General features: G+C 40.2%; 1 protein-coding gene across 7 annotated transcripts in view; it reads left to right on the top strand.

Annotated features, from left to right (window-relative positions):
* The window catches only part of ENPP2 (ectonucleotide pyrophosphatase/phosphodiesterase 2), a 72340-nt gene extending 59414 nt beyond the window's left edge, over positions 1–12926 (top strand). For 5 of the 7 annotated variants that reach the window (XM_051778481.1, XM_051778480.1, XM_051778474.1 and 2 more), the window contains 7 exons: positions 180–231; positions 2698–2834; positions 3310–3445; positions 4196–4273; positions 6838–6970; positions 7522–7678; positions 12314–12926. In XM_051778481.1, the coding sequence (XP_051634441.1) occupies positions 180–231; positions 2698–2834; positions 3310–3445; positions 4196–4273; positions 6838–6970; positions 7522–7678; positions 12314–12484 (864 nt within the window). In that variant the 3' untranslated portion in view covers positions 12485–12926. The remainder of the gene's footprint in view (positions 1–179; positions 232–2697; positions 2835–3309; positions 3446–4195; positions 4274–6837; positions 6971–7521; positions 7679–12313) is intronic. The other 2 variants (XM_051778475.1, XM_051778477.1) reach the window with 1 other exon arrangement.
* The last annotated feature ends 513 nt before the right edge of the window (positions 12927–13439 follow it).

Below are 13439 nucleotides of genomic sequence, written 5' to 3'. Positions count from 1 at the left end.
AGAATTCCCCATATCCTTCCTGTGAAGTGTTTCTGCCCTTTTGGAACAATTATGGCTTTTTGTAAAAGAGGAGACAAGAAAATCATCAGTGTCTAGCTTTGTTTTGCTAGATGCCTAGTAAAACAAGATGTCAGAAGGCTCCAGTGATCCTAATCTTGTTCTTTTTTTCTGTTCTTGAGAAGAACAAATTGGATGAACTCAACAAGCGCTTTCACGTCAAGGGAACAGAAGGTAAGAGCCTGGTGCCTCAGTCAATAAAATCTACTTCTGGGGTTTTTTTTTGCAAATCACTTTATGTCATTAATAACAGAGCAACTCCTGGTTTGGTTTAGTTAATGTGTAGTAAACTGTCTTTTCAAGTAACTGTCAAAACAGCACACAGACATTCATGAGATACGTGGGCAAGATGAAGTACTGCTCACATGAGGAAGTTCACACTATCTTTTGTTGTTACCAGGACTAAAGTATCATTCACAGTGATAAAAATTTTAGTTCTTCCATTCCACTACTTTTAGAAGTTTTAAGCTCAGATGTGGAAGCAGAGACAGGAGGAAAGGAGAGGGTGCATGAGGCAGTACTCCATTCAACCACAAGCTATAAATGGGGAAAAAACCATATACCACATCTGCATGCTGTTTTATCAGTGTTCTTCAGGCTTAGGTTTCACCTAGAAAGGATGCTACAGCTGCTTTGACAATATCTGGCTAGGTCTCTAGTGCTTGTTTCTTAGGGTGCAGTTTACCCAGTGAAACAAGCGTTTAGAGATACTCAGCTCAATTCCATCCCTCTTCAGTGTTCAAGTCAGTGTTACTCCCAGGAGAAAGCATCCCCTGCTCTCCCTGCTCCTCATTCCTGCACCCTCCCTGCTGTAGTCCAGCACTGATTTCCATGTGGCTGCACCCTCAGATGCACCAGGACTGTGGTCCAGATTAAAGGGCAACAACAGGACCAGAGAGAAAAGGATGAGAACTGCTGACAGAAAGGCAAATCAAGGCAGAGCTTCTCACAGCTGTGATCCAGTTCAGCATAACAATTCACAGCATTTTCCTTTCCATAACAATTGTCCAAATTAGCAAACTCTGAAGCTTTGAGTTTAGACGTGAATTTTTGAGGTACCTCAAATTGCATTGCTCAGATGATTAAGGAGATTTGCTTTGATTCCCTTATGAAGGTATTTTTTCAGTTTTTCTGTTGTGAACAGTCAATGCGGCCTATCCTTTAGTTTCTAAAGGTGAAGTTATTCATCTTATGTGAGTTAAATTACCTTTCTGCAGCTTTCATCTTGTTAAACTGATTTTTCCAATTAATGAAGGGCTCCTCCTTGCTGTGGCAATTTCTGGCATCAGGAAAAAACACTCTTGTCATTGTAGTCTGGGGTATCTCAACATCTCTGTTTTGGATTATGGTTTCGATGCTTCCTCACTGTAGTAATATAAAAATAGTATTTTTAGTGTATTTTAAGATGTAAGCATTTAAACCAATTACACTTGTTGGTTTGTCAGTTTGCTGCTAAGTGTGGAATGATGAGCCCCTTATTTAACAACAAGGAATTGTGCTAGGTATAAGATATTTTGTTTTACTTCTTTATAGGCTGTAGCACCTGTTCACAGACCTTCCTGCATTTATTTGTTAATTCCCGTCTCCCACACAGTGCACTGTGTTGTTATTCACATGCAGAAGAAAAAGATGACTTCAGCTTCTTTTGAATAAAGCAAGTTTATCATCTCTATCCTTAGACTAGGCTTTCCTACTTTTTTTCTTGTACCCTGTGAAAACATCCTCTGTTTGGACTCAAACACTAATAAAACATGCCCTTTTCTTTCAGGTTAAATGCCTTTCTGTAAACTGTGTTAGGTTGCTTTCCTTGTTTCTAGGTTTTAATTTCTAAAAGAAAGCCAAGTGTTTTTGCCAAAAGGTTATCAAAATCAATGAACTGTACAGGGCAGTGCAAGATTAGCCAGGAAATTTATTTTTCTTCTATCTCATTCAGTGTTTTTATCTGTTTATAAGCAAGCTTGTCAGAGTTATCTAAGGACATTTAACTGTAACTTATCACTGAGACAGAAGAAAAGCAAGTTTTACAGAGCTGGAGACGTCTTTGTAGCCAAAGTTAGGAAAAAGGCTTTTTTTCTTTCTTTGTTTTTTTTTTGATATTACTAACAAAAAATAGCACACCAGTCTTCAGAACAAAATCTGTATCAGCCAAGGGGAAAAAACCTATTCTTTTAGTGAGTGATGACTTCTGCATCCCTTTTGAGAAGGACTTTACAAAAAACATAGGAAAGAGAGAAAGTCCAGAGAGGAATGGCAGGACTGCTAGAATAGGGACTGATGTAAAGCTGCAAAAAAAGTGCTTATCACCTCATGTGTGACTGAGATATGGACACAGGGATCCTTGAGGAGTCTCCTGTGTTTGGATGCCTCTCTCCATGCTATGACCCCATCAAGCTTTCAAGGTTAGAATGGAATTTTAATCCCAAAGGGGGTTGTGAGCCTGGAATGAGGATCCCAACTAGAACTGTTGAAGAGCTGCTGCTCTATCTGTTGCAAGATTTTCTTAGCAGTTATTCAGGGTCAGTATATCCCATTAATGATGACTGAAAAGTCAGCATGTGATACAAAGCTGAACCCCGTTTTTTTTTTTCATCTTTAAGTTTTTCAGTAATAAATGTAAATGTAATTTCTTCTGATCTGCAGATAAGCATCTTTTATATGGGCGCCCTGCAGTACTCTACCGCACAAAATACAATATCTTGCATCACCACGACTTTGAAAGTGGCTACAGTGAAACATTCCTGATGCCTCTCTGGACATCCTACACTATTTCCAAACAGGTTAGTGCTCTCATTCCTCTTGAAAAAGTGCTTAAAAATCCTGGGGAAATTTCTTTGGTACCTGTGTTCTTGAAGTCATAAAATTCCCTTTCCCCAGGAAGATTTTCCCGCCAGAAATTATGTCAAGTACCATTGCAAACAATGCCCAAATTCTTTTTTCCTTCATGAGGGAGGAATTTTAAGGCAGAAGGGTTGTATATTTCTGTTCCTATTTTAATTCTAAAGTTTTTTTCAGTGGGAGTTTGTTTTATTATGAGTGACTTCATTTGAATTATTTCCCATGGTGACTTCTGCTACCTGAAGAAGGGGCTCTGCAGCAAATGCAGGAGCATGATTTGGTTGTACTGTTAGGTGGTTTGTTTTACTGCACACAAGGCCTTCCATATAGGCTGTCGAATGTATGAAATAGTTTTCTTTTATCTATGAAAGCTGAAATTACTCTTTTTGTTGTTTCTGTCTGTGTTCCTCAATGCAGGCAGAGGTATCAGGTGTCCCAGAGCACCTGTCCAGCTGTGTGAGGCCTGACCTGCGCATTTCTCCAGGAAACAGCCAGAACTGTGCAGCCTACAGGGGCGACAAACAGCTCTCCTATGGCTTCCTTTTCCCTCCTCGTAAGTTTTGATAGCTTTTAATACCTAAAGATTTTGTAATTTTCCTTTCTTGTTAGGGAATGTGAACATATTCCAGGCACACCCCCCAGATATAAACAGACTAGTTTTGAATTCAAACAGTAGTAAGGTAAACATGTTTTTAATTTATAAATCAAAAATTAGACTGCTGCATACTCTAAAAATTTCTGCCATCCTCTAGAAATAGTGCTAATAGAGACCCTGTGTAAATGAGTGTCCTGGATTCTCCTGGAGCAGTTGTCTTGGAGCAGGGATCTTCTGGGACTAGTAAATATTCAAGGGACACAACTGTCTCACAGCTGTGAACTTCATTGCTCTGCCTTTCTCACTCAGTGGCTGAAATATTTCATGGTGGATTTCTGAAATTGAATTACTGGTGAGAGACTTGCTCAGAACTAGAAGATAATCTCACACTCCTCACTTGCCCTGAAATTGTTGGCCTCTTTTTAAAAGCTTGCAAAGCAGATCTTTGACTTTTGAGACAGCAGTATAAAGCTATATAAAAGTATTGTGAACTGGTTGACAGTTGAAGCAAAGATAGAATCCTTCCTTTCCATGTTCAGCTGACACATTAAAGACAAATTTTGTGTATTTAGTGTGCGCTTCAGATTTGCTGTTTAGATTACAGTATTCCTGGTAGTTAATCTCTGAAGCCATTTTCAAAACATTTTTATATTCTTTGAAATTCTTATATTTCATCTTATTAATATTTTGCTGTTTCACCGTTTTCAGAATTAAGTTCCTCTGCAGAAGCAAAATATGATGCTTTTCTAATAACAAATATCATTCCAATGTATCCTGCCTTCAAAAGTAAGTGCCCTTTCCATGACTATATTTCTCTTTCCCAACAAGCATTTTTTTACTGTTTGTTGGATTACGGAACGAATGTGGGTTTTTTACTGTGTGTTGGATTACGGGAGAAGTTTAGAACATAAAGTTCAGTTACCTGTAGCCAGCAGATAATATATGTGGGCACCTGTATAGTTTTAGGTATGGGCAGGCAAAATACTGCAAGAAAGGCTGAAGTCTTAAGAAAGATTTATTTTCCTTGGTACTGGGCTAAGGTAAGAGCATAGACAGGTCAGCAACTTTGCTTTATGACACAGTAATTCACTTTCTGTAAGACCACTGAGATTCTCTTGTCTGCAGCCCAAGCTAGTGGAGAACATACTTAGGCAATGTTTTTACTTCTCAACTGGAGCCTGAGAGTGTGCACAAGCCTGGGAGCCCTTAGCATGTTGTTGTAGGTCAGGAACAAGTGATTACATTTCATTTTTCTCTCCATGCCCTTAAAGGGAGACAGAACATATTGATTACCTATAAAGAAAAAAAAAGAAAAGAAAACAAATTTATGGAAAATGAGGAATGATTTAAACCTGGCTGAAACTTTCAGTGCTTCAGGGATATAGTATTAACATTTCTTTTGTCTGCACATCCGTTTTCTCTCTAGTTTTGCCAAGAGGTAGGAAAGCCATCAGGCTATTCTGGTGGCATTTTTGGCTTGGCAGGGGTTGAGAAGCCTTGGAAGAATCTCAAGAGCCTGTTCTTGTGAGATTTCCAATTCAGATTTTAGGCCAGAGAGGTTTGGATAAACATCAAAGCCTATGGGAGTCTTCTTCTTTTTAGCCAGGAAAGAGTGTTTTTAACAGAAACCTCTGAGTAGGAACAAGTGGTGATGTTTGCTGGAAGTTTGAGCAAAGGCACAACTGATTAGAGAGTTCAAAATTGTTGGGGATTTCCCACACTTAAATCACTTCATAAAAATGTTCTTTATGCTAATGGTAATCTGAGAAATTCAGCTGAAATTCTAATCACAGGAGAACAACCCACCTCTAGCAGCTCTAGCCTTCCTCTTCATCACAAGTGGGTGAAGGATTCCTTGAGAAAATATGCTGGCATTAATGTGATTCCTGAGGAATTAAAAACCACTACATGTGTGCAGGTTGCAATGCTGAGGGCCAAGTATAAGCTCATTATATGGACCTTTTTCCACAGGAGGGAAAATACGAGGTGGCAGTTTTATGCTGTGCTGGCTTTGGTGGCAGTGCTGGCTGCAGAGGACCCCTCCTCTTCTTTGTTTTTTTTAATTCACTGTCCCATCCCACTCCCATGAGCAATAATTCTGTGTCTATCTTTTCCATAGTGAGACTGGCTTGAGCAGCTCCTGCTTTGCTGGAGCTACAAGAATGATGCCCCTGGGCTGCCCCCCCATTGCCCTGGCGTTGCTCTCTGTGTGGTTGCACTTGGAACTGGAGCAGGGAACTGATTTAGCTACAAAATTTGAGGCAGTGGGAGGGAGGGCAGGTCTTTTCTTTTTGAACTGTTTTCATTGTTAAGGCATATGCATTGGAGGAATGAGCAGCTGGAGGAGTGGTACTGCCAAGTGGTTACTGCAGCTGAGGTTCTTGTTAGACCATTGCTGGGGGTGGCCCTGTGCATCAGCCTCAGCAGGGATTGCATGTGGCACTGGGCAGGCTTAGGCCAAGGTGTGCTGGTGAGCTTTCTGAGGCTGGCATTGCCATCAGCACCAGGGAACCATGGACTTGACCGTCTGTGCTGGCAAGACAAGAGTTAAACTTTTGCAAGTCCGAGGAAGTTTTGTTTACATACACTTCTGTTAGTTAAAATAAAAAGGGAAAAAAGAACAAAAAGAATGATGTAACTGGAGATTCCAGTGTGTTTCCCATCCTAACTTGTCAAGGTTGAGGAGGGCATGGTGGGAGAAAGTGTTTCATGCTCTTCCCAAAGGTTGCTATAAGGAGATGCTGTGCTTTTTGCATTCTTGATAGCACCTTAGACATTTTGCATTCAATGAGAATTTAACTGGATGACTATGACCTTTGTGCTTCCCCTTTTTTTAAAATGTTTGGGGGTTGCATTTAATCACGGTGCTGTATTATTTTTAAAATTAAAAAAAACAAACCAAAACAAAAAAGCACCACAGCACTGTTCCCCAGAATTAGATAAGAAAGACAAAGGCAATGTTCAGGGACATCAAAAGCGTGTGAATAGCTGTTTCTACAGCTTGGTGAAGGAACAGCAGGATCTCTATTGCAAGGCCTGTGGCAATGCCAGCCTGGAAGTGGTACCGTGCCTTTCTTTTTTTTATCACTGGTTGAGCGAAAAAAAATCAGCAGAGAACAAAAGTCTGAATAGGCTTTATTGACAAAACAGAATGAAGTTGCAGTAACTCTGTAATGTTTGGTCTTTGATTTCCCCTACAGTTGTGTGAATGATGTCCACTGGATTTTTATCTTCAGGAAAGAAAAACTGTTTATAGTCTTGAGATGTTTCGACTTATCCAAATTTGAGTGTGTTGAGGGTTCTTTTTACTTGTTTGTTTGATTGATTTTGTTTGGGTTTTTTACCCACAGAGGTATGGAACTATTTCCAAAGGGTTTTGGTGAAGAGATATGCCACTGAACGAAATGGAGTCAATGTTATAAGCGGACCAATCTTTGACTATGACTATGATGGTTTACATGACACACCTGACAAAATAAAACAGTAAGAGTTTGTCTTTAAATTGATTTGCTGTTGCTTCTCTTAATGGTGACTTTATCTTAAACAATTCATTACCTGCACATAATTTGATTTTTGGGAGGAAATTTGATTTTCTAGCTCTTTCTAAAATTATTGCTCGTTAAAACTAAATGCCCAAGTAGGTAGGACAGTGGTAAAAATAAGGAAATGACCATTCAACAGTTAACTCTTCACCTTGACTTTGAAATTAAGTGTTCATCCTTGAGAGGAAGCTGAATTATGTTCCAAATTGTTTGTTTTCTAAAATTCTCTAAAATTCTCCAGAACTTAAGAGCAGCACTATTGAATTACATACTCAGGTCTTTTGTTAATTCGGTAATGCTTTGTCTCCATGTCCCTGAACTGAAGAAGCCTTTCAGTGCTGCATTGTTTTTTTCTATAGCACAGTATGAGCTAATTGGATGCTCATTTTCAGATAGTGTTCAGGAATCAAGCATATCTCAACAATGTATGTGTGTAACCTCCCTCCAGACAAGTTCATCCTTTGTGAATAGATGTTTGCTTTATTCCCGTAGGTTCGTGGAAGGCAGCACAATCCCTGTTCCAACTCATTACTATGCCATCATAACCAGCTGCTTAGATTTCACTCAGCCAGCTGACAAGTGTGATGGACCACTCTCTGTTCTCTCATACATCATTCCCCACCGGCCTGACAATGATGAGAGCTGCAATGTAAGTCCTGCTGCACTACTCTAGCTCTGTGGTAAACATATTCCTGGGACACGTGAAAACCCATTATTATTAGAAGCTAATGCTCAATGATGTGTTGAATGGCAGCACAAAATAGTGACTCTGCTGAGTGTCATGTTTAGCTCATTAGACAAAAGCACTCCTCTGTGATATCAGTGGAAATATGGAACTATTACTGCACCTAAAATTGTCTGGAAGAACTGACATACAGTAGGTTGGCAGTAAACAATCTGTAGGATTCTACATTTTGACAGGCACTGTCAGTGTAACTTGAGAGCAGACTGGGGGGAGGTTGTATGTGTAGACATATTGTCCTGGCAGCCAGCCTGATGTTTTTATTGAGGTCAGTTTCCATATGCAGGTACAATACAGTCTGTCTGCTGTGGCAGTCTGGGTGCATCAGACAGCATGATTACATCCAGCCCACACAGTATTAAACGTATAGGCTAAAACCTGCAAAGGGTACAGTGCCAGCTCTTACTGTTTCCAGAATCCCTTGATTCAAGGGAGAAATTTGGGTTCCTATTACAGAGACAGCCAGACACCCTCCTGGTTTCTTTCCTATCTTCCTTTAGGATGCAAGGTCTTACACTGTCAGAATGCTGATGAAGGCCTTGGTCTGGTCAGCACTGCAGAAAGTAGCACACACACTTGGCAGCTGATGGTGTGGCAGGAGTGTGGTTGAGTCCCCGTGGGCTCCAGCACTGTGCGAGGACAGCAGTCCCCCCAGGCAGCTGTATTTAGACTTGTCCTTCCGCCGAACTTGTTCTCCCATTACACAGCTGGGTGAATTCCTGCACACAGACACTTCACTATAGGCTGCCAGGAGACCGTTTCCTGAATGAACACATTAATGTTATGAATTTTGTATTGGCAAGAAAGTTAAGACTCCTGTTCCAGCTACAGGCAGAAATAGTCATTCCAGTTCTGTACACAATTCACCTGGAACACTGTTTCTTTCTCATTCATCAAACATCGCCTGCTTTCAGGTCCCTCTTTTTAAAACCATGTTTTTGGAGAAGTATCCCTCTCTCTTGAGCAGGTCTGGCTTTCCCCTGTTTAGGCTCTCAACTGCTCTGGGCAGAGAAGTCTTCCACCAGAAGTCTCATAAAGTCCTACATATACTTCATCGTGGTTTTTCTCTGGACTGCTTTCTTCTGAGACAAGATCCAGTTGGTGATCTGAAGGTTACTAGTCTGGCAGTTATTAGTGCCTCTGCCCTTATAACTCTACCCATATGTCATTTTATGACAAAGTAATTTATTTTTTCCTCCCTCTGTTGCAAGTCATATTTCTCTTAAACTGTTGAAATCTTTTTTATGAGCTCTTTACAGTAATGGCCTCTTTTAGTCTTTGATTTCTTACATCTCAAAACAGGCTTCTTTTCTCTATAGGTCACACTACTTATGGTGCATGTATTTACAGTTCTGAGAGGAACTTCAGTGCTACTATGAGGTCATTAGCAGATATTGGTCTATGAATTCTATATAGCAAAGCACCACTCCAAAAATATTTAAATGTTGCTCTTGAATGAAAGTACAGTTAGACAAATTTTTGCCATTGAAATACAGCATCAGTCTTACTTTTGCACATGGTGTTCCATCTTATTTGTTCAAAGAAGTGATTGTGTAAAACCTCACCATATTTCATGGATGAAATGCATGGAATAATATAACAATTTTACCTTAACCTCTCCATGGTTTTCTTTTAAGATCTGGAGAAATATTAGCTTTCCCTCCTATTCTGCTCTAGCTGCACACACTTTCTTCACAGAGCCATTGGAGAACACCACTACACTTCTCATTTGAATTTGTTCCATTTCTAAACTGTGTTTATTCATGGTGAGGTTATACCCATTTATTCTTGTGTCAACATTTTTCTATGTCTTAAATAGTTCTTCACTGGGCTTCTTTGGGATTTACCCTAGTGATGATTTATGGTGAATCTCAAGGCATATACTTCTTTCTATCCGTGGAAGACCCAGGATCTTTTTTGCTCTTGTAAGAAAGGATGAGTATGGTAGTAGTCTTCCTATGCATCTCTTCCAGTCTGATCTTTTTTTAGTTTTTCTTTTTTTTTTTTTCCTGGATCATGAATGAGATAAAATACTGTAGCTCAGATCTCAAAGTGAAAATATTTTTTTTTCCTCTGATACTACCTAGAATTTGCTTTTTCCATAGCTGTTTTATAATGGTGGCTCACATTCATGTACAACCAGTACATCCAGGTCTTTCTCTTCTGTATGTCAGATAACCTAACTTCATATTATACCAGGGATTCCTGCATCTGCATCCTCCACTGTGCAATGCCGTTATTCCTCTGCACTGACAGGTGTTCCCAATTGTTGTGATTTTTTACTAGTGCACTAATGACCTTGGCTCAAGCATGTGTGAAAATATTACACAGAATCCTAAGACCAAAGCTGAAGGAACCCTGCTAGAAACTTCCTCCAGGCCACTGTTTTCCCTTTCAGCAAAACCTTTGAATTTTTTTTTGATAAGCAAGTTCCTCACCCACCTGTCTACATGCATCATGTTCAGCTTTCCAGCTAATAATTTGATATTCAAAGAGATTCTTGTCCAGAATATCTGGTACGTTTTCCACTGGATTTTAGGTTATCCTCCTAATTGATTGCCTATTTCAATTTACCCTCATATTTTCAGTTGTTACTTTTTCCTTCTAAGACTCACTGTACTATTGACTAACCAACATAGGTGGGAAAAACTATAATTTAAAATGTATACACTTCATTCATTGTTATCTAGTAATGTAATAATGTAATACTGTGTTAGCTGATCACTGTGTTTAAAATCCTTGCCACTTGACCTGAGCCTTCATGGACCAGTTGTGGAATGGAAAACTAAAACCTAGATCAGTTGATTGATTTTCTGGAGTCATGCAAAAGCTGTCTATTTGGACTTGGTTTAAACCAACCTCACAGTCCTGTGATTTATTCATGTTGTAGATCTTTTGCAAACTGACTGTATTCAAAAAAGTGAGCTTTGTAGCTCACTTTGAACTTCTCTCTGAGCTCTGCAAAATGCAGATTTTCTGCTCAGAAGGAAAGCTTGGAGCAAACAAAAATGTCAGAGTAACTGTTTGCAATAACAGCCTTGTTGAGGCCAGTATGCAGACCAGCAACCTGACTGTCAGGCCCAAGGCTGAGCAGGGGGCTTTCCTGGAGCATGGCACTGCAGGCAAAGCAGAGTGAGTAGGGTGCGCTCCCTTCCCTTCCCTCTTAATTTGCATCTTTCTTTTCTTGTTCCAGATGTGGTTTTGGGCCTCAGGTTGCTAGTGACATGAAGAGGAAAGATGGTTTGGAGCTGAGAAGCTTCAAACCTGACAAGTGCTGACTAGGTCATAGATGTTTGCTTAAGAGAAGCCACCTGTGATCTGTCTGGTACTTTGTGTCCTCTCTGTGCAAACAGTCAAGCTCACCCTCCTGGCTTTTGTTGGGTGACCCACTTATTGGGGTGTGGCATATTTACTGTGTTGGATAGGCTCGGGCATTGCTGAAGCTTAGCCTTGATCCATGAGAGGATCACTTTACAGGAGGATCTTGCTGAGACAATTAGAAGAGAGTTCATTACCAGGAGTAAGCCCAGAAATAGACACACACATCGAGTCCAAAAGCCCAGAGACACAACCCTCCATTCCTAACTTGCTTCCCCAGCAGCAGGGTAGACGTATCAGCCAGAGAGGCCAAAAGGGGAAAAGTCCTGTTTGCTTTGTCCTTTTCCCACGTCTGCTCCCCGCTGTGCAGTCCCCAGGGCTGGCTGCAATGCTTGTGGGACATGTTTTGAACTGGTTAACACACTCAAACAGCCAGTCACTGCAGTGTTTTGCAGACCTGATCTTCTGATATGCTTGTGAGTTACCTTTGTTTGTGGATCACTCCAACATGTGCTGGTGCTGGCACAAGGCAGGCAGCAGGAGCTGTCCCCTAAGAGAAATTACACCCACACAACCTAACCCTGATCACGCTGGCATCAACATCTTCCTGATTTTTTTTTTTAAATGGCAAGTTCTTGGTGAAAGTCTTTTTTCTGTCAGTGAATAGTATATATGTTCCAAAACCAGAGGTTTTTAGGTGCCAACAATAAGCCATTGTCCCAAACGTGTAATGAATTGCAATGGTCTCCTAAAACTAAAGTGGAAAGATTAAAATAATGCTGTGTTAGATGATGTGATGGTCAATTGAGAATAATGTGTAGGGGTAGGGTTCAAAGCTAAACAGCCTGGAGCTTGGGCTTTGGTAATACAAAAGTGATGAATATGTGAGATGTTTCTGTGAGATAAAAAAACGTGTAGTGATCAGTGGATCTTCTAAAAGCATACGGTTGTTCTTCTGAAACACCTTTCAACTTGGGGCCAGCTTTTCCATTGTCTCAACCAAACCGTAAAATGAGTACTGATATAAAATTGTAGGATTCATCTTGCCTGTTAAGTTTCAAATCTATTTTCTTGCAACTCATTTACCTTAGTCATTCTTGAATAAGGCAGAGATTTTTCAAATGTAACAAATGTTTAGGAAAGTTGCATTTGCTTTTGGAGCTGATTTTTGACAAAACATGTTATAAACCTGGGTTTGTTTTGTTGATTTTTTTTTTTTTCCAGAGCTTGGAGGATGAATCTAAGTGGGTTGAAGATCTTCTTAAGATGCACACTGCACGTGTGCGTGACATCGAACAGCTCACTAGCTTGGACTTCTTCCGAAAGACCAGTCGCAGCTACACAGAAATCCTCTCCCTAAAGACATACCTGCATACGTTTGAAAGTGAAATTTAGCTTTCTAACCTTACTCAGTGCATCCTTTTATCAACTGGTGTATATTTTTATATTGTTTTTATATTTATTAATTTGAAACCAGGACATTAAAAATATTAGTATTTTAATCCTGTATCAAATCTTAAATATTAAACCTTTGTGTCATTTGTTTTGTTTCTCTAATGTTTAATATAGGTATGTCTCTTGGTTGATTTAGTAGTGCTTGTAATACTGCAGTTTGAGTCCTTACTCTGAGCTTTTAAGTGGTGCTGCAAGGTTTGATGCGTGCATCAAGGAAATATTAATTTTCCATGCTCCTTTACAACACTTGTAGTCCTGTACTGTATATCAAAATACTGAACATGTAAGATTACACTCATTTACTGTTAACTGTGTGACAGACATATTTAAACACTATAGACAAATAGCATCTTAAATATAATAAACCACACATTCAGTTTTTTTAATGTGTTTTGACTTCCTTTCACAGGGATGTTCAGAGGTGCTTGTGGGCAGATGAGTACTGACAGATTTCTTACTGGGCAGAGCCCTTCTCAAGAGCTTAGGTTTGCTGGTAAGAAGACTGTCAGGAGCCCAGGTGCCCCACCCTGGTACTCAACAGTGAGGCCATAAAATAGACACCCTCAGGAGTCATTGCTGGTAAGGCTTTGCTACAGTGGCAGAGCTGGGAGAGGAGGATGCTTGTCTTCACAAGCTACGAGGGGTACCCCATGCTTGGGGCCACTTGGTCCTGCTCTGGAGCTGTGGAGAGGATTCATGATAACATCTGCTGTCACTGATGCGACTGTGTCACATCCCTTCTCTACCACAGCCGCTCTGGGCTGATTCCTGGAAATACCTGCTCCATCATCCTTTGCTTTGACTTTGATGGAAATTGAAATAAGGCAGATGTTGAAGGAGATGATATTGCTAAACACGCAGCAGTGGGCTTTTAGCTGGGAGGAGAAAATCTGAT

This window comes from Manacus candei, unplaced genomic scaffold (assembly GCF_025592945.1).
Source record: "Manacus candei isolate 608988 ecotype Guabito, Panama unplaced genomic scaffold, ASM2559294v1 h1tg000013l, whole genome shotgun sequence".
NCBI classification, from domain to species: Eukaryota; Metazoa; Chordata; class Aves; order Passeriformes; family Pipridae; genus Manacus; species Manacus candei.
This window is presented reverse-complemented; position numbering and strand designations above follow the sequence as displayed.